General features: G+C 45.6%; 1 protein-coding gene across 6 annotated transcripts in view; it reads left to right on the top strand.

Annotated features, from left to right (window-relative positions):
* Positions 1–19547, top strand: part of SLC18B1 (solute carrier family 18 member B1) — a 109881-nt gene that overhangs the window by 61862 nt on the left and 28472 nt on the right. For 3 of the 6 annotated variants that reach the window (XR_006289597.1, XM_043542934.1, XM_043542933.1), the window contains exons 1-3: positions 14245–14450; positions 16726–16871; positions 18257–18352. The exons of 2 other annotated variants lie outside the window; for them this stretch is intronic. Coding sequence is in view for 3 of the 4 variants with exons in the window: in XM_043542934.1 (XP_043398869.1) it covers positions 14405–14450; positions 16726–16871; positions 18257–18352 (288 nt within the window). In the remaining variant the exon portion in view is untranslated. Of the gene's footprint in view, positions 1–14243; positions 14451–16725; positions 16872–18256; positions 18353–19547 lie in introns of those variants that run through there. One more of the 6 variants, XM_043542929.1, reaches the window with a different exon arrangement.

The following is a 19547-nucleotide window of genomic DNA, read 5'->3' as shown; positions in this document are numbered from 1 at the left end:
CTTGAAAAATACCTTTGTACCTTTTTTTTAAAAAAAAGTTTAAATTATACTGTATGTGTATATTATTAAAGGCTTCTCTCTCTCTCTTTCCACCGCTCCCCCCCCCCCCCCCCCCCCCGATTTTCTTTTTTTCTAACTGTTTCATCCTGGTTTTAATTTTTGGAAGATAAAAACCAAAAAATTCAGGGGTTTTTTGGGATAAAAACTGAAAACATGGAACACTAGTTACAGTCTTAAAACTGCTGGACATTTTGGGGTTGCAAATACCTTAGCCAAGCTAAGAGAGAACTTCTATTGGGTAAAATGCAGGCAGGATGTAGAAAATTGGTGCAGGAAATGTGATACTTGTATTGCAAAGAAGGGCCTCCCTAAAACTGGGAGAGCCCCTTTTCAGCAGCATCTTGTGAGGGCAGCAATGGCGAGCATTGCCATTGCCATTTTTGGGCCACTGCCTGAGTCAGAGACTACCGATCAATACTTGCTAGTAGCTATGGACAACTTCACAAAATGGCAGTAGCAGGAGCCCTAGTGAATGAATCCTCCACCAGATTTGGGGTCCTGGGTGAGTTACACAAAAGAGATACTTTGAATCCAAAGCGTTTCAACAGGTCTGTGAGATTCTAGGGATTCACAAAACTCTCACCACCCTAACAGACTCAGTCTGATGGGAGGACTTTGGGAGTTCAGTTGGCTACCTTTGTGGAACAGAACCAAAGGAACTGGGATCAGCGTATCCCATTCCTTTGGCTTGCTTGTAGAACAGCTGTCAATAAGAGTATAAAGCGTTCTGCACTCATAGTTGGGTACGAGCTAAGGACCCAGCAAACCTCTCATATGGAGTTCCTGAAGAGGAACAAAGGGATCTGGACTATTTGGAAACCCTACAATCACACCTTAAAAATTTGAAGGTCGCCTCTAACAAAATGGAAAGGTTCTATGATGTAAGGTCACGTGGGGAAACTTTTAAAAGAGGGGACTTGGTCTTGTTCCATAATCCTACAAGAGCACAGGAAAGGAGCCCTAAATTGGATAAACTGTGGGAGGGACCCTGTACGGTACTGACCTGAATACACAAAGTGGTGTAAAGGACACAGTTGGGTCCCAGGATGAAACCCAAAGTTATCCATAAAAGCCACCTAAAGAGGTATCGGGGAGTGGGGGCGGGGACGGGACAGGATATAAGCATGACAGCCCCCTGAAACTGAGAATGTAGCTGTAGAAGTTGAGGCTGGGAAAGTTGTGAGGGGGCTGTCCTAGCCATCCAGCTCCACAGAAACAAATGACACACCTTAGGAACACACTGTAAGGAAGTCCAGGAATAGAAAAGTCCCAAGAGATTTGGGTGGGAATAAAAGTATTTTGAGCTGGGGATGTGAAACAAGCCTGACAGAAACACATTGTACATAGTTGTAGATCGTTTAACAAATTTAAAATATTAGGTTAATAGTTTTTCTCTTTGTTTGGGTCACCTTGGGTCCCCTTCATATAAGGTGTCACCATTTTGAGCACTTTCAGGCTGATGGGTGGAGTTACAACAGGGGGAGTGGTTATGCTGAGAGGTATGGTGACTGCCTGGATCACTAACCTTTGAGACTGGGTATGAACGCACCCTTCAATTAGGGTAAGGATAAGTTAATCACAAGCCAAAAGGGGTTGTAAACTTGCCTGGGAGTTTTGGGCCAAGTGGCAGGCGAGGTTTTGCTGAGTATTGATTTAGATAAGGGTGCCTGTGTGTAGGCAGAAGAGAGAGGATCAAAGTCACATAAAGAGCCTGAAGGAGAAGCTGGAAGCATAGTGTATGACCCTGGAAGAAAACTTAGAAGAGTTTTTGGACTGGGGGGCAAGCTGAAAAGAGCCATGAGCAAAAGATGCTGTTTCCTGCTATTTGATTCTTTCTGCATTTAGAGAGAGACAGATGTTTGTACATCTTTGTAAATAAACAAAACTGCATCAAAGAAATCCCTGACTACCACCAATATTTCCTCCTAACTGAAACAATTTACTAATTTTTGGCTAGCTACTAAGGTTAAAAGGAGTGACAGTATTTATAAAGAGCTTGGGGCACCAAGACATGAGTTTGACATACCCTCTGGTTCAGGATCCAAATCACATGGTGACTTTTGAAAAGTTGCTGTGGGCATAATAAAAGCAAGAAAGCCCCTTTGTGGTTTGTTTTGCCTCTCTTTAGCCCTGAAAGGGAATCAAAGATTGTGGCTATTCATCTTGTCACATGTCAGTGTCAAGTGCCAATTCCAAAGGTACAATTTATAAATATTTGTAACTATTTTGATGATTTCATTTTTAAATATAGTACAAAAGAGTCCAGGTGCTAGTGTAATGACTCCATCTTTTCTATAATAGTACATGCTTAACTTCTTAAAGTTATATATCAGCATAGAAAGTTCATAGCCAATTGTACCAGCTGTCTGTGCCAGCAGACTATGTGACTTTTTAGCATTACTACTAAGGGCCCATAATGGGAGATGATGGTTGACTCCTGTGAGCTGTCTACAAACCTTGTGTGGTGGTGCTCAGGGTAGTTTCTAGGAACTGCAGGTTCAATTTTTCTCTGACCTATGCTGGTTTTACATGAGTGTAACTCCATGGGCTTCAGTGGAGGTAATCCTGATTTATGTCAGAATAAGGGAGAAGAGAATCCAGTCCTAAAAGTGGAGTTCCATAAATATAAAGGGAAGGGTAACCACCTTTCTGTATACAGTGCTATAAAATCCCTCCTGGCCAGAGGTAACATCCTGTTACCTGTAAAAGGGTTAAGAAGCTCAGCTAACCTGGCTGGCACTTGACCCAAAGGACCAATAAGGGAACAAGATACTTTCAAATCTTGGGGGGTGGGCGGAGGCTTTTGTTTGTGCTCTTCCTTTGTTTGTTTTTCTCTTGGGACTGAGAGGGGCCAGACAGAAATCCATCTTCTCCAACCCATCCTAATCCATGTCTCCAATATTGCAACCAGTATAGGAAAGCCAGGCAAGGCAGATGAGTTTATCTTTTGTTTTATGTGAATTTTCCCTGTGTTAAGAGGGAGGTTTATTCCTGTTTTCTGTAACTTGAAGGTTTTGCTCAGAGGGGGATCCTTTGTTTTGAATCTGAATACCCTGTAAAGTATTTTCCATCCTGATTTTACAGAGGTGATTCTTTTACCTTTTCTTTAATTAAAATTCTTCTTTTAAGAACCTGATTGATTTTTCATTGTTCTTAAGATCCAAGGGTTTGGGTCTGTGTTTACCTGTACCAATTGGTGAGGATTTTTATCAAGCCTTCCCCAGGAAAGGGGATGTAGGGCTTGGGGGGATATTTTGGGAAAAGACGTCTCCAAGTGGTCTCTTTCCCTGTTCTTTGTTTAAAACGCTTGGTGGTGGCAGCATACTGTTCAAGGACAAGGCAAAGTTTGTACCTTGGGGAAGATTTTAACCTAAGCTGGTAAGAATAAGCTTAGGGGGTCTTTCATGTGGGTCGCCACATCTGTACCCTAGAGTTCAGAGTGGGGAAGGAACCCAGACATGGAGGATGGATGGAAAGAAGCTAGTGTCTGAGAGAGATCACTAGACCGAGGTGGGCAAGGAATGGGGAGAGGGCTGGCTTGTAATCATGGGGGCCTTTTGATGTAAGAAAGCTACAGCTATAAGGGGGGCAGTGATGGTATATGGAAAGTGTTAATCATATCCCTGAACAGATTGTTTTGATTGTTCCTCTCTGCCTTAATAATGGAGGCTTGGTTTACTGTTTCTTCCTTTCACAGCTCTAATCCCTCTCTCTGCAGCTTTCCCTGATTTCCTTATATTTGTGCCTCTTGCTCCACCTATGCCAACATTCTACCCTTGTCCCTTAGCTGAACTGAGGATCACCGTCAATGCCTCTTCCCGCGTTGTCATCATGTGGTTGTTTGAGGGGCAGCTTCTACAACAGAGTTTTTGTTTTTGTTTTTTGCTTTGCTGGAGGCGGATATGCAGAGATCAAGGCTGTTCAGAGGAACCTTCTAACCTCACAGCTTCAGGCTCCTCCAACTCTGTAGGAGGAATGCGATAAGGGGAAAATAATATCACTGCTCAGTCTCTGTGTGCGGCATAAGATAGGCCATCCAAATACATAGCTGGAGGGACAGATGCATGACTTTTTTGTTCTTGGTGACTGGGAAAGGATTTTAAAGTTTCTTAATCGCACTATAAGAAAATCATTCTATTCTAATCTGTTATATGGGGTTAGGGTTGCCAACTTTCTAATCACACAAAACTGAACATCCCTGCCCTGCCCCTTCTCTGAGGCCATGTCTCTGCTTGCTCCATTTCCCCCCTCCCTCAGTCGCTCGCTGTCCCCCCACCCTCACTCACTTGCCCAGGCTGGGGAAAGGGGTTGGGGTGCGGGAGGTGGGTGAGGGCTCCACCTGGGGATGTGGACTCTGGGGTGGAACCAGGGATGAAGGGTTGGGGGTGTGGGAGAGGGCTCTGGGCAGGGGGTTGGGGTGTGGACTCTGGCTGGGGGTGCTGGTTCTGGGGGGGGGGGGGGCGGGGATGAGAGGTTTAGGGTGCAGGAGAGGTTCTGGGCTGGGGCCCAGGAGTCTGGAGTGCAGAGGTGGGTGCAGGCTCCAGCTGGGGGTGTGGGCTCTGGGGTGAGGCCAGGGATGAGGAGTTTGGAGTGAAGGAGGGGGCTCGACTGGGGCAGGGGGATGGGGTGTGGGGGGGTGAAGTCTCCGGCTGGGGATGTGGGCTCTGGGTGGGGCTGGGGATGAGGGGTTTTGGGGTGCAGGAGGGGGCTCAGGGCTGGGGGAAGGGGTTGGGTTGTTTGGGGTGGGTGGGATCCGAGAGGGAGTTTGGGTGCGGGGGGTGGGATCCGGGCAGGGGTTTGGGGTGCGGGCTGTGGGGTCCCAGTGGCGCTTACCATGGCTCCCAGGAAGCGGCTGCCAGGTCCTTGCAGCCCCTAGGTGCACGGGCAGCCAGGGAGGCTCCAGGCACTGCCCCTGCGCCCGCAGGCACTGCCCCTGCAGCTCCCATTTGTCGTGGTTCCTGGCCAATGGGTGCTGAGGAGTCAGTACTAGGGGCAGGGGCAGTGTGCGGAGCCTCCCTGGCTGCCCATGTGCCTAGGAGCTGCAAGGACCTGGTGGTTGCTTCGGGAGCTGTGTGGAGCTAGGGCGGGCAGGCAGGGAGCCTGCCTTAGCCCCGGGTCCCCACTATGCTGCTGACCAGACTTTTAAAGGCCTCCAGGGTTCCTTTTTGACCAGGTGTTCTGGTCAAAAAACAGATGCCTGGAAACCGTATGGGTGGTGGTGGTCTAAAGTTAGATACTGGGAACATTTGTCCTTACATTGCTCTATTGGGAATCTTAATAATGTAATTGGTGCCCAGATAGTATTGGTGATTGTGTATTAAAAATACCTGCTAGGCACATCAGACAGAGCTGGATGCTTTTTTACAAGCCTTCTCTGCTATATTTGACAACCTGCATTGAGTCCGTACGGCTGAAGCAGCACTGTGGAATCTTTGGCAAAGACAGTGACCCACCACTACATATATGCCACTCACTATCAGTGAGATTGGCATAAAGAAACAGATACTACATCATCAATCTCTAGTCCCCTTCCTAATTCCAAACTGCTCCTAAAGAACTTGGAGCAAATGCTGATATCGATTCTCTACTGCCTGGCAGGTATCATACCTTTCAGGTCAGTCAACATCTTCTTGGAAAACTATGAGTGAGAAAGGTATCTTAAACAAAGCCTTGAACCAAAACTGGCTAGATTAAGTTTTAAATGCATGTTGTCACTTGTATTTGCCTCGTAACCATTTCTAACTTCATTTCTTATACTTGAATTCACTTAAATCCCTACCTTATTTTGTTAATAAACTTTTATTTTTAATCTATTCCAATCCAGTGCTTTGTTTAAATTGAACCATTTGGTAATGCCAGTTAAGGTATCAAGCCATTGACTATTAACTCTGTATAGGAGCAACAAACCTTTAACATCTGAACTGTTCAGGAGAGGGCAATATAGAACACACTTTTCCTGAGAAAATTCAGAACTGGAAGTGAGTTGGGATCAAGCTGCAAGTAGTAACACAAGCTGGTGGAAGCCAGTGAGAGACTGGTGTGTGGCTGACAGGCTGCTGGGGTCAGAGCTGCCCAACCAGGGCTGCAGCTATACACTGACTCTCACTGTAATCTGCATGCTGGTAGGTTGTTTGTGAGGTTGGGAGCTATGACAGCGAAGCATTGCAAGGTACCCAAGATTGTGCGACAGGAGGTGACAACCCCTCACTGGTCTGGATTGCACCAGGATATGTGACACATCCCACTTCAGAGTCTAAACAAATGCCTCTTTTGGATCACTTTCCCTTCTGGTCCACTCATACCCTTAATAGTCTCTTGAGTGGAGTAATGCAAATGGAGCTCCTACAACAGAAGCGACCCCAGTATTACCTCCATCTCCGCTCACAGGGGAATGGGGAACCTCCCGTGTGGCTGTTAAACTGCCTTTTGGCTCTACATTTCTGATGCAGCCTGACTGTGGCAAAGCTCCACTCTACCCTGGCCCTCCTTGAGACCCCGTGCCTCAAGGTCATGCCCTGCGAGCTATTGCCTCAGTAAGAGGACCTAGTCCCATACCCAGGGCTCCTTTTGGCAGCTGCTTCCCAGCAGCAGGGAGCTGCGAAGGAAGCTCTTTTTCCATTTGAACATGTACTCCTATTGCCTGTCCCTTCACTCCCTGCACTGCAGGTACCAGGTCACCTTTGGCCTGGGGGCACACTCCCCACCCCTCTTCCCACCCCAGGCACATGGCTCATAACATTAGCTGATAGCATCTTTGACCTGCTAAACCCAGGATTGTGAGTTCAATCCTTGAGGGGCCCATTTAGGGATCTGGGGCAAAAAATGGGGATTGGTCCTGCTTTGGGCAGGGGGTTGGACTAGATGACCTCCTGAGGTCCCTTCCAACCCTGGTATTCTATGATTCACTGATCTGTGAATAGTAACCTCTGCATCAGTCTCCAAACTGACTCTTCCAGCATCATGTCCAGAGAACTTATGGGAGTGTAGCAAATTAGTTAATTTTATCATCCATTTATCATTGTATTATGTGATGTTATGGTCAGTTTATATGCTATTTCATATATAATCAATGTATGCTAAATAGATTTAAGTTGTAGGATTATAGACGTATAGGAGTGATAAGTATTTAGGAGTGATATGTATGAAATTCAGTGTGGATAAATGCAAAGTAATGCACATTGGAAAACATCCCAAATATACATATGAAACGATGGGTTATTTTAGCTGTTACCACTCAAGAAAGAGATCTTGGAGTCACTGTGTGGATAGTTCTCTGAAAACATCCACTCACTGTGCAGTGGTAGTCAAAAAAGCAAACAGAATGTTGGACATCATTAAGAAAGGGATAGATAATAAAACAGAAAATATCATATTACCTCTATATAAATCCATGGTACGCCCACATCTTGAATACTGCATGCAGATGTGGTCATCCCATTTCAAAATGGGTATATGGGAATTGGAAAAGGTTCAGAAAAGGGCAACAAAAATGTTTAGGGGTATGGAACGGCTTTTGTATGAGGAGAGATTAATAAGACTGAGACTTTTCGGCTTGGAAAAGAGACAAAGGGGGATATGATAGAGATCTATAAAATCATGACTGGTGTGGAGAAAGTAGATAAGGAAGTGTTTACTACTTCTCATAATACAAGAACTAGGGGTCACCAAATGAAATTAATAGGCAGCAGGTTTAAAACAAACAAAAGGAAGTATTTCTTCACACAACGCAGAGTCAACCTGTGGAACTTCTTGCCAGAGGATGTTATGAAGGCCAAGACTATAACAGGGTTCAAAAAAGAAGTAGGTAAATTCATGGAGGATAGGTCCATTAATGGGCTATTAGCCAGGATGGGCTTTGATGGTGTCCCTAGCCTCTGTTTGCCAGAAGCTGGGAATGGGTGACAGGGCATGGATCACTTGATGGTTACCTGTTCTGTTCATTCCCTCTGGGGCACCTGGCATTAGCCACTGTCGGAAGACAGGATACTGGGCTAGAAGGACCTTTTGTCTGACCCAGTATGGCCGTTCTTATGTGATTGTGTATTAGGTATATAAGTAAAACATGGCTGAAATGCAAGGCCTATCGATTGAGACCTGTAAGATTTTAGCTTAGCCATACTAGGTCATAGGTTTAAGAATGCTTAACATGAGTGAGTGACCTAGGAATAACGCTATGCCTGTAAGGTCACAAGGTTTCTGCATAAGATGTGCTAATAGGTGAGGTTACGGAAAACTACATTGCAAAAACTGGAATTGTATTGTCTGAGACCATGAGACACCTGATTGTAACTACTTAAAATGTCTGTCCTGACCGCAATACAAAGCATGCATAAATGCTAATGAGAATAAGAGGAACTATGAACAACCTATGAAAAACAGGGCACCCCTGGGATTCATGGGGTGTGAAAGGACAGATAAGGGAAAAAAGGCTGACACCTTCATGCATACGCATAAGGTGTTAGGCATGGTCAGAATTACAATTACAGAATTATGCTGGCTGGGTAAGAATGGGAAGATCCAAGGGATGACCCCACAGAAAACCCTAGCAGGAACCATCCCTCTGGCAATGATGATCTATTGAGAAGTCCATCTAACCCTAGAATATCATTGAGGATGAGAGTATGACTACAATTATAATTATTGCATAGATTTTTATAGGATTTCTATATCCATGGGTAGTTGTCACTTTACTTATTGCTAAATTACATTTATGTCATGGAAGTCATGAAATCCATGACTTCCAGAGACCTCTGAGACATTCTCTGCTTCAGCCCCAGGGACTCTGGAGCTAGCAGCCAGCAGGGTCCTGGCAGAGTTCCAGTGACAGGTGACAGCAGCGACAAGTGATGGGGGGGCTCCCTGCAAGGTTCAGCGACAGGTGACAGACTCCTGAGGCGGCCTTCCTCAGGGTTTCAGCGACGGGCGACAGCCTCACTTGGGGAGGGAAGAGGGGGGTGCCTCGGGTGAGCGGCTGGGGGTGTCCCATTTTCTCTTTGGGATATATGGTCATCCTGCAGCTTCCAGCTGCTGCGGGCGGAGTAGGAACCCCACAGCTCCCAGCCACCATGATGGCGGAGGAAACCATGGAGCCGCAGCAGCAAAAGTCACAGACAGCTCACAGCTTCAATTAATTTCTGTTTTATTGCCTGTGACATGTCCATGACTTTTACTAAAAATAACTAATACAAAAATCTTAGCCTTACTTATTGCTTTAATAACACCTGTAGTCAGTAGTGAGCTGGAACCGGTTCGCGCAAACCAGTTAAATTTTGAAGCCGGTTTAGAACAGGTTGTTAAAGGGGTGGGCAAACTCTGTCCTGTCCGGCCTGCCTGAGCTCTCGGCGGCAGGTCCTTCACTCGCTCCAGGTCTTTGGTGGCACTTTGGCAGTGGATCCTTTCAGTGCCACCGAAGACCCGGAGCAGGTGAAGGACCCGCTGTCGAGGTGCCACCGAAGACCCAGGGCGACTGAAGGAACCGGTTCTTCAGCTTTTGGCAGCTCATCACTGCCTGTAGTACAGATAAGACTTTGTACTTGTGATTGTGTCCGTAGTCGTTATCCTTGGACTTCATGTGTTCCTAGAGTCACTAAATCTGAGAGAAGCATCAGAGGCAATTTCATTCTTGAGCTTGAAACTGTAGCAACTGGAGGTAAACCCAACCTGGTGTAATACACAACATCACCAAATTCACTTTAAATAAAATAAAAGGATAGAGGAGGAACAAAAAGCCTCCTTCAGTCCCACCATCTATGACTGCAGCCATCTTGACAAGAAAAAGAGATAAGAACTATTTCTCTCTAGCTCCCCAACCAGATAGACTTTTGTTTCAGACTTTTAAGTTTTGGGAGTTCTGAATCTGGGTCCTGAGGTAAGAGCCTTTAACCAGTTTTCCAGGTGTGTGCAGTTCTGGTTGCCCCATCTCAGAGAAGATATATATTAGAATTGGAAAAGCAGTAGAGAAGGGGAACAAAACTTATTAGGGGTATGGAACAGCTTCCAGATGAGGAGAAATTTAAAAAGACAGCGGTTCATCTTAAAAAAGAAAGGACTAAGGGGGGATATGATAGAGGTCTATAAAATCATGACTTGTGTAGAGCAAGTGAATAAGGAAGTGTTATTTACCCTTTCACATAACACATGGGATTCTATGGAGCAGGGATCACCTAATGAAATTAATAGGCAGTATGTTTAAAACAACCCTAAGGAAGTGCTCCTTCACACAACACACAGTCAATCTGTGGAACTTGTTGCCATGAGATGCTGTGAAGGCCAAACATAAGTGGATTAAAAAAGAATTAGGTAAGTAAATGGAGGATCGGTCCTTCAATGGCTATTAGCCAAGATGGTCGGGGTGCAACCCTATGCTCTGGAGTTACCTAAACCTACAACTGCCAGAAGCTAGGTCTGGACAACAGGGGATGGATCACTCCAAATTGCCCTGTTCTGTTCATTCCCTCTGAAGCATCTGGCACTGGTCACTGTTGGAATACAGGATACTGGGCTGGATGGCCCATTGGTCTGACACAGTATGGATGTTTTTATGTTACGTTCTCCATTCATGGGGCTTCCTTAAGAGGGTGACATACTTGTGTTAATTAGTGTGTTGGTTTCTCATTAGTCTGATCTGAACAAGCACACTTGTTGATACCGAGTTAAGATAAAGTAGGGTGAGGTGTATCTGCAATAGCACACCTGGCTACAAAGGAATGCATAGAGTGACCCACCCCTGTATACATAAAAAGTTTCCATCACAATGTGCAGTGAATGATCATAAAAAAAAAAAATCTACACAAATGCAAATGAACAAATAAGAGGGAAAAATAAGCCCTGAGAGTATTGGTTTACCCTGTTATGTCATATTTTCTTCCTGTTTAACACAATTACTCTTTTGACTATATTGCGTGTGTGTCTGTTATTCCTTGGGAGTATCCAACTATCTGGCAAGTAACTCAAATTCTAACCACAGGGTAACTTTTCCTTCCAAGCTGCCTTGCTGATCTTGCCAGGAAGGAGAGAGGGGAGTGGAGGCACTGCCAATTATCGTTATCTGGGAAGAGAATAAGGAATTTAGCTCCTGCTGCTCTGGAGGCGGGATTCAGATGACCCCCAGGCCTGTCCATCAAAATCCATAAAGAGATTGGCATTAAATGAGGTAACCAGGCGCATAGGAGCGCTACACAGATAACACCCCAGCATCCATCCCCACCCAACCAATATGCCCAGGTTCCTCTCTTCTTTGGATATCTTCTAAAATTCTTCCTCACTGCCATTGTTTTAGCAGAGGGAGCCAGCTGGCCTGTTGCCTTATTTGTGTCTTCATGGGAGCTCAGTAACTTAGGTCTGCTTCTCAAAATACTGCTGGAAACTTTTGGGAGACTAGGCAGCCCATGTGACCCCTCTGTTTAGCAGTAGATCAAAAAAGGGGTTCAATACTAGGCATGAAGTGCCCCATACTCCACCACATAGAAGAAAAATCCAGACCTTCCACCCAAATCTCGGCCCAGAGAAGTATGAACTGCCATTGTTCATCTTAATGGGAAGTTGACTCTGAAACCTAATGATGACAATGTAAACATCAGTGTTAACCACTTCACTACTGATCAAAGCATACAGCAAAAAAGAGGTAGAATCATAGTTTGAAGATATACAGTCTATTGAAAATGACATTTCTTCTCAGCATCATGAATGGGTAAAGCCAGGGGTGCTGGAACAATTTATATAGAGGGGGTGCTAAGAGCTATTGAACTAGACTGTAAACCTTGTATATGATGGAAACCACTTCAAGCCAGGTGGTGTGGCAGCATCCCTACTTCAAACACCTATGGGTAAAACTTGACTTATAGGCAGTTTTTCTAAGTGTATCACCAGTTATATTTTTTTCCAGTATGACCCTAGGCTCCAGCTCGCTGAAATGTCTAAACCTCAGAGAACCTTTTTGTGAACATGGGCTGAGGTTTGTTGCTGGTTTTTGTTTTTTCATCATCATCCATCATCATCATCATCATGTTCCTATTATGTCTCTAGCGTTTAGGGCTGTGACAAGGCTCCTCCACTCCTATTTGTTTCCGGCAAATCTTTCAATGGTTCCCCAGCTGTGCCCCAGGTTTTTCAGCTCAGCTTCTACAGCTCTCTGCCATGTTGTTTTTGAGCAGGCTCGTTTTCACTTGCCTTCAGGTGTCCATCTTATTGCTACTCTGGTGATGGAATCAGTTTCCATCTGAAGCACATGATCGATCCATCTCCAATGTCTCCTGGCAATGATGGTGCTTGGATCATTTTGGCTGGATTGTGTCAATAGATCTTGGTTTGAGATTGTTCTGGGCCAAAAGATACAGAAGATTTTTCTGAGGCAGGTTGTATGGAATGATGACAGTTTGGATACGTCATACTTTCTCATTCCCCAGTATTCTGCCCTATAAAGCAGTGTTGAAAGTGTGCAGCTCTGATAAATCTTGAGTTTGGTTTTGGTGTTGTATTTAAGCTCCTGAAGGTGTTCCTGGCTTTATTGATTTTGTTCCAGGTGTCCTGGCTTGTTCCACCATTCTGGCTGATGATGGTGCCCAAGTATGTGAATGTTTCTACATTGGTGAGAACATAATCCTCTATCCGTACTGGTGATGGTGAGGCAATATTAAAGGTCATGATATCTCTTATTGCAGTTCATTTTCAATCCAATTAGCTGGCTGAATGCGTTGAGTTGAGTTGTTTTTTCTTGTATACGGTGTTGCGTATGTGATAGGAGAGCGACATCATCAGCGAAGTCCAGGTCTTCAAGGGATGAGAAGAGTGTCCATTTAACGCCTCTTGGCATGTCTTCTGTTGTACGCGGCATTATCCCGTCTATGGCAATGTTGAAGAGGATTGCAGATACGACACACCTTTGATGTACTCCTGTTTTGACTTCAAAAACTTTACTGAGAGAGAATTATACATCTAGTAAAGGACTTGCTGCTGAAAGGTGTTGTCATTACGATCTCCTATCAGCAACTCAGGGGGCTTTTTGCTATCAGAATTTTTCAGGGGGCTGGCAGGCAGCAGAAGAATATGGCTATGACTTAGTGTTGGGATACTTCACTGTAATCATAAAGAGAAAAAAGGTGGTAGGGGGAGCATAATGAGAGCTAATGGCTGGAAGCTGAAACTAGAGAAGATAATTTTTATTTTTTTTAACCAGGGAAGGTAATTAATCATTGTAACTATTTATCTAGGGATGCAATGAATTCGCCATCATTTAGTCTTTAAATCAGAATTGGATATCTTGCTAAAATTATATGCTATAGCTCAACTGGAAGTTATGGTCTTGATGCAGAAATTTAGGGTTTCAATTCTTATAGACCAGTGGTTCCCAAACTTGTTCCGCTGCTTGTGCAGGGAAAGCCCCTGGCGGGCCGGGCCGGTTTGTTTACCTGCCACATCCGCAGGTTTGGCTGATCGCGGTTCCCAGTGGCTGTGGTCCGCTGCTCCAGGCCAGTGGGAGCCGCTGGAAGCGGTGGCCAGCACGTACCTCGGCCCGCGCCGCTTCCTGCAGCCCCCATTGGCCTGGAGCAGTGAACTGCGGCCAGTGGGAGCCGTGATTGGCCGAACCCGCGGACGCGGCAGGTAAACAAACCGGCCCGGCCCACCAGGGGCTTTCCCTGCACAAGCGGCAGAACAAGTTTGGGAACCACTGTTATAGACTATTCCCCAGAGTCCTCCCTAAATGCTATAAAAACCCCAGGGTGGTGGTTGAACATACTTACAGGTGCTGGCTCCAGACAGCTCCAGCTGAATTTAAGTCTGGCAGAAATTACTGGGTGAAGTTCTGGGGCTTGTGTTATGCAGAAGGTTAGAGTAGACCATCATGATAGTCCTTCAGATTATAAACTCTATGAATCTTGTGTCATGGTCACTCCTACTTTGCTACATGCTAAGCAGGCACCCTCCTCCCCGCAGCTCCCACAGGTTTGTCTGTCGGCTTGGAACACTGAATGACAGAATAACCACAGAACATTTCCACCGGTGTGATTCCAGTGATCAGGTGGAATGTCCCTCTTTTGCTGTGATCCTGCACAAATTCTCAGGGTAGAAGAAGGACAAATACGTACTACAGCCGCTGACTGGCGGATTAAACAATTATGGTGACGTAGCCTGTGTCTGCCCGTGGAAAACTGGGAGGGAACGGCCGTGTCAGCTGCTCCCCCCTGCGGCTAATGAGCGGGTTTAGCGTGAGCTGGGCGTGCTCACGAATAACAACCGAGGCTGCTGCTCCTCTCACAAGTCTTTCCCAATTCCCGTGCGAAATACCAGGATAGACATTTTTGTCTGGTGAAGCTACATCAGGCTGCGGTATTCAGGACTCTTCGCAATGGGCAGCCAGGAAGCAGAGACCCAGGAGACTTTGCAAACCCCAGGTGGGAGTAAGAGAGTTTTTGGTTCTTTCGGATCCTGCTCTCTTTAACCTTCTTTAGTGTGTCCGCGGTGCTGTTTTCTCCGCCCCCTCCTTCCCCCGCAAGGCAATTGGGCAATCGCTTCGCTCGCCCAAGCAGTCTCCGAATCCTTTCGAGACTCCGGGCTGGCTCCTTTTTGTTTCGTTTAGTTATGGGGTTGTGTTTGCTGCTGAAGGAGTTTTCGGGATCACTTTGCAACTCGGGAGGGAGAAGATCTTCTCTTCCCACCCCGGTTATTTTCTTTTCCTGTTGTTGTTCTGCCACTAAAATGCACATCCGAAGAATTTAGGACTACTGTACGAAGATCTCTGGCACGTCCCGCCGTTCACGTGTAAATCTCTCACTGTTGAAATTAACCCATAGCATTCTGTTCTAGGGTAATGTGTTCAATTGGCTATTTCTCTTTATGGGACAGCTAACTGAAGCGCAACAGAAACTTGGTTTGTTTAGTAAAGGTTTATAAAACGATGACGTCGAAAGGTTTTTTGCTGGGTATTTAAAAACTCTCTGAAGCTAATTGCGACCCTAGCCAACTAATGGAAAGTCTTACTAGAGGGGCCTGAAGCCAAACCTGTTAAGTAACCATCCTAATTCACCTTGGATAAAGACATCCCTGCCTCCCCGGTAACCTCTTCTGGCCTCAACCTCACCCTGGAATACAGCAGGAGACCCCTCCCTCTGCCCACTTTTTTTAAAAAAGAACAATTGCTTTACCAAGTATGTAGCAGACAGGAAGGTTCAGGTCTTAATTCTTGTGCTCTGTGACCATGGCAAAAGAAAACAGTACAATTAAATACTATCGATTACAAAACTTTTTTTGAAGGATACAAAGAGCTGGTAGATGGTCTACATCTATATTTTGAAAGTTTCTTACATGTTTATTTGTAAGCTGATTGTTTCTGGGTCTCTGGGCTGTAAAACAAAGTGTATGTGAGGGGTCAGGTGCAGACTTTTTATGGCATATGTAATGATCATTAATACAGTGTAGACAAAAGACTACAACTTTATATGCTGGAAGTTGTCAATTCACTTAAAGGTGCCCAGGCACTCAGTACTCCGGTGGGCAGTTCTTAGTCCCGCAAATAATCCCGTGGAGCAGTGTGTGAGTCAGGGCAACGGTGTTGGATCCTTTTGTCATTGATGCTGCAAGCTGCTCAGCTGTGGAAAGACACTGGGACTCTTAGGCCTTGGCTACACTTACAGATGTACAGCGCTGTGAGTTAAACCCGCCTTCCTACAGCTGAGTAGGGAAAGCGCTGCAGTCTGTCCACACTGCCAGCGCACTGTCCTGGCCACATTTGCTGCTGCATTGGGAGCGGTGCATTGTGGGCAGCTATCCCAGCATTCAAGTGGCTCCAATCTGCTTTTCAAAGGGGGGGTGGAGTGTGACAGGGAGCGGGGGGGGAGAGTGGGTTTTTGGGGCGCTGAGTGTGTCAGCTGAGCTGTCTTGTAAGTATAGACCCCCCCCTTCCCCCGCCTCTCTCTCACTCACTGAAAGCATAGGGCAGCTGTTTCTTTTTTGCTCACAGAGGAGATAAGCAGCCGCTCGCCGAAACGGACCCCTCCCCCCCGCGCCGCCTCTCTCTTCAAGCAAACATGAGCTGTGGGCGCTCCAAACGGGGCGCCCCTGCCTGCCTCTCACTCCGTCAAAGCAAACAGGAGCTGTGTGTGTTGTTTTGATAAGCAGCCCCCAGGGCTTTGAGCGCACATCCGCCTCCGGAGTTGACCACAAAACAAGTTAAAAGGATTATGGAGTTTCCGGAGGTCAATCAGTGCCTAATAAGGTTTCTCCCTGTTTACACTGGGGCTGGAGTGTCTCAGCCAATGCGCAACAGCTGTTAATCCTCTCCGGGAGGTGGAGTACCAGGATCGCTCCAGCCAGGGAGTCAGAGCACTCTACGTGCCTTGCCAGTGTGGACGGGGAGTAAGGTAGAGCGCTCTGGGAGGCTTTATTGCAGTATAACATGCAAGTGTAGCCAAAGCCTGAGAAGTCAAAGGGACTCTGGGTGCCAGGGGCGGGCTATCTGTACAGATTAGGTTGCGGGGTTGGGGGAATCTTCACTTATGGTACAGTAATATATTGAGAAAATGATGTGATTAGGGCTCTTAATCGCAATTACCTTTTCCTGACCCATGGGTTTAGGTTACTAATTCCAAATTCCTGGAGGGCACATCTCTTGTAAACAGACAGCTTGAAATTGTGTCCCAGTTTATCAGAGCCTAATACAAATATTTGTAGTTCTAGAAAATGGCAGACCAGAAGCTCCCAGTGAAGAGTCAAGCAGGTTTACCAGAGATCAGCTCTTCACAATGGCAGCAACAGCTTGTTTGAACTTCAGTTCGATGATTTGCTATTCAATCCTGGGGCCCTTTTTTCCAAGAGAGGTAAACAATACACAGCTCTGCAAACTATTCAGATTTTTTAAAAAAATGGGAAATAACTTTAAAATATAATCCGATAATTTATATTGCAGCATCATCCCTAGAGGCTACATGTGAGCTCAAGCTCCTATTGTGCCAGGCGCTGTAAGAGACCGTTCCTGTCCCAAAGCACTTGCAGCCTATTTTAGATGAGACAGACAAACGGTAGAGAGAGGTGAAGTGATTTGCCCTACCTCACGTAGCAGGTCAGTTGAAGAACCAGGAATAAAACCCAGGTCTCTTGACTTCCATTCCAGTGCCCTATTAGATCACTCTTTTCTCCCCTGCCACCTCCAACTCATCCACTTAAGTCTTCCTCCTCAGCCTTTCCCAGGCAAACGTTTGGCTGGCTGGCAGATAGGAAACCCACCTTTACTGTCACATTAAATTGAATGAGTTGAGAAAAAAATGCATGTAGAGCCCCATGACACTTCAGAGTAATCTTTTTAGAACAAATCCATTGCTCAGAGAGAGAGAGGCAGGCCCTGGTCTGCTGGCCAGATCAAGGGTTTTCTCCTTGAACATTCCAGTGTTCCACCCACCTGCCGCATGGAGTGATCTTCAAAGCTTGCCCGCAAATGGTGCATAGCCACCAGGATCTGTGAGAGGCCAGTGCTCTCTGTGCAGAGGCCTTGTACCTCTGTTCCAGTGCTGGAGTCACCCTGGTTCTTTTCCCCCTACTTTCTGAGCTCCACTGGCAATGCAGCTCCAGTGGAAAAGAAAAATACAGTGACCAAACCTATTACCTCTTCCCAGATAACTTCTGTAGGGCCAGTGGGGAGATGATGTCATCTTTCCCCCTGCCCAGTCCACACTCCCTCCCCTGCATGGATCCCAAATTTGCAGGGTGTCCTCTGTGGCATCCTGGGATGTGGGGGTAGGGGAACTATGCTGTGGAGACAACAGATTCCTTCATTAGCTCTTTCCTTGCAGGGGGGATGAGGTCTGTGCACACCAGGTTCCACCTGCGTACGGACTTAGGGAATGCGTTCTGTCCCTGAGTAAGGTCCAATTAGCTGACCTGTAGTGCAACACAGCAACTTAGAATTTCCATCCTTCACACTTGCTTCCACGTGGAGTAGATGCTGCTTCTGCTCCTAACTACAGAAATACTGAATTGTGGTGCAAGGTGATTTTAAATTGCTGTAGAGTTACTGCTGAATCTCCCACTCTTTAAAAGAGAAAATGCTTTATGACCATACTGGCAGGTACAATGAAAGAAGGATAAAGACGGAAGACTTGATTAGAAAGTATAGTCACCAGATGCTAACATTGTATATGGTGCTTTGTTTTGTGTTTTTGTTTTGTCCGCATTCTGAATCTGGCTGTCGTGATGTTTCCTTTTACAGGCAGAGAAAAAGGGTGCCAGTGATGCAGTTGTTGGACTGATTTTTGGATGCTTTGCTTTATTCGATTTCTTGACTTCTTTAATAGTAGGCAATTATGTAAGTATCTTTAAAGTTTTCAGTACTGACTTAATTATGGAATAGTTAACAACCTTACTCAGAGCCTGGTCCAGACAAATCAGTTTATGAATGCTAGCACACACAGGCTTGCTTTTTTAGAGGAAAAGAGATGGGTATTTAGTGGATAGGGAAAGCTAACTTAGGCACTTTGAGACTCACTCCATCCTCTAGTAAATGTGTTTAGGTAGTCTTCCTATTTTCCAGTTGCTTTTACAGACATCCAACATCCTCCTGGCAACGAAGAGCCTGGACACCTGTAAATTAAACTAGAAATAAGGAAGACATCCAGCAGCATGAGATCAAGTTGCTCTGCTGACCATCAGCAAGTGCTCCACAGTAGAGAAACCACTTTTCTAACAGAAGGCATGTTTTTCTCTGTCTGAACATTCAGACAGTTGGTTTTGAAGCAATAGAAGTCTTTGTGCTGTTGTTAAAATAGTGGGTGGTTGCAGACAGAGCTCCAGCAAGAAGGGGTCAAAAACTCAACCAGAACACACTGTGATCAAAGCTCTCCTTTCCACTCTTTTTGGAGTACTTTTTTTTTAAATTGCACTTTTGCTGGTCTTTTGGTACCTAAAGATTTGAAAAATGGCCACTAGTTCTTCCAAAATTGACAACCTCCTTAGGCACTCTCTGCATTGACTGCAGTCTGGCCTGTCATTGGGGATGGAGCTAAATCATTCAAGGAAAACATTTTAAGGCTAGAGAATGTCTTCTAGGTTCCTACGCTAAATGTGGCTATCAAATATGATTCTTAAACCTATGTACAGGTTGCTTTAAGGCCACAGCTTGACTTTTTTAGGATTTTGAGATTAACTTTTCTGCTCTCTCTCCCCTTCCTTATCTAAGGAAACAAGGAAAGTCCTCTAGTCTTTTCAAGGAAAGTGGAATTAAACCTCTGGTGTCTCCCAAGGAACTGTTCCCTCTAACTATACCTCCCAACCCTCTCTCAAAAAAAAGGACTCTTACAACAGACCACTGATGTGTGGGAGGGAAAAGGGGGATACCCTGCTGTCTTCTCATCACTGCTGTCCTGTCTAGCATATTTACCCTATTGCCATGGTTTGAGTAGGAGTTAACAAGTGCAAGTTCTGAGTTTACCTTATTCCTTTCTCCCCTCCATCAGTCTACATCCACCACCCTTTTCTTCCTGTGTTTCATATTATTTTCTCAG

This window comes from Chelonia mydas, chromosome 3, assembly GCF_015237465.2.
Source record: "Chelonia mydas isolate rCheMyd1 chromosome 3, rCheMyd1.pri.v2, whole genome shotgun sequence".
Taxonomy (NCBI): domain Eukaryota; kingdom Metazoa; phylum Chordata; order Testudines; family Cheloniidae; genus Chelonia; species Chelonia mydas.
Note: the sequence above shows the minus strand (reverse complement) of the source record. Positions and strands in the feature narration are given on the sequence as shown.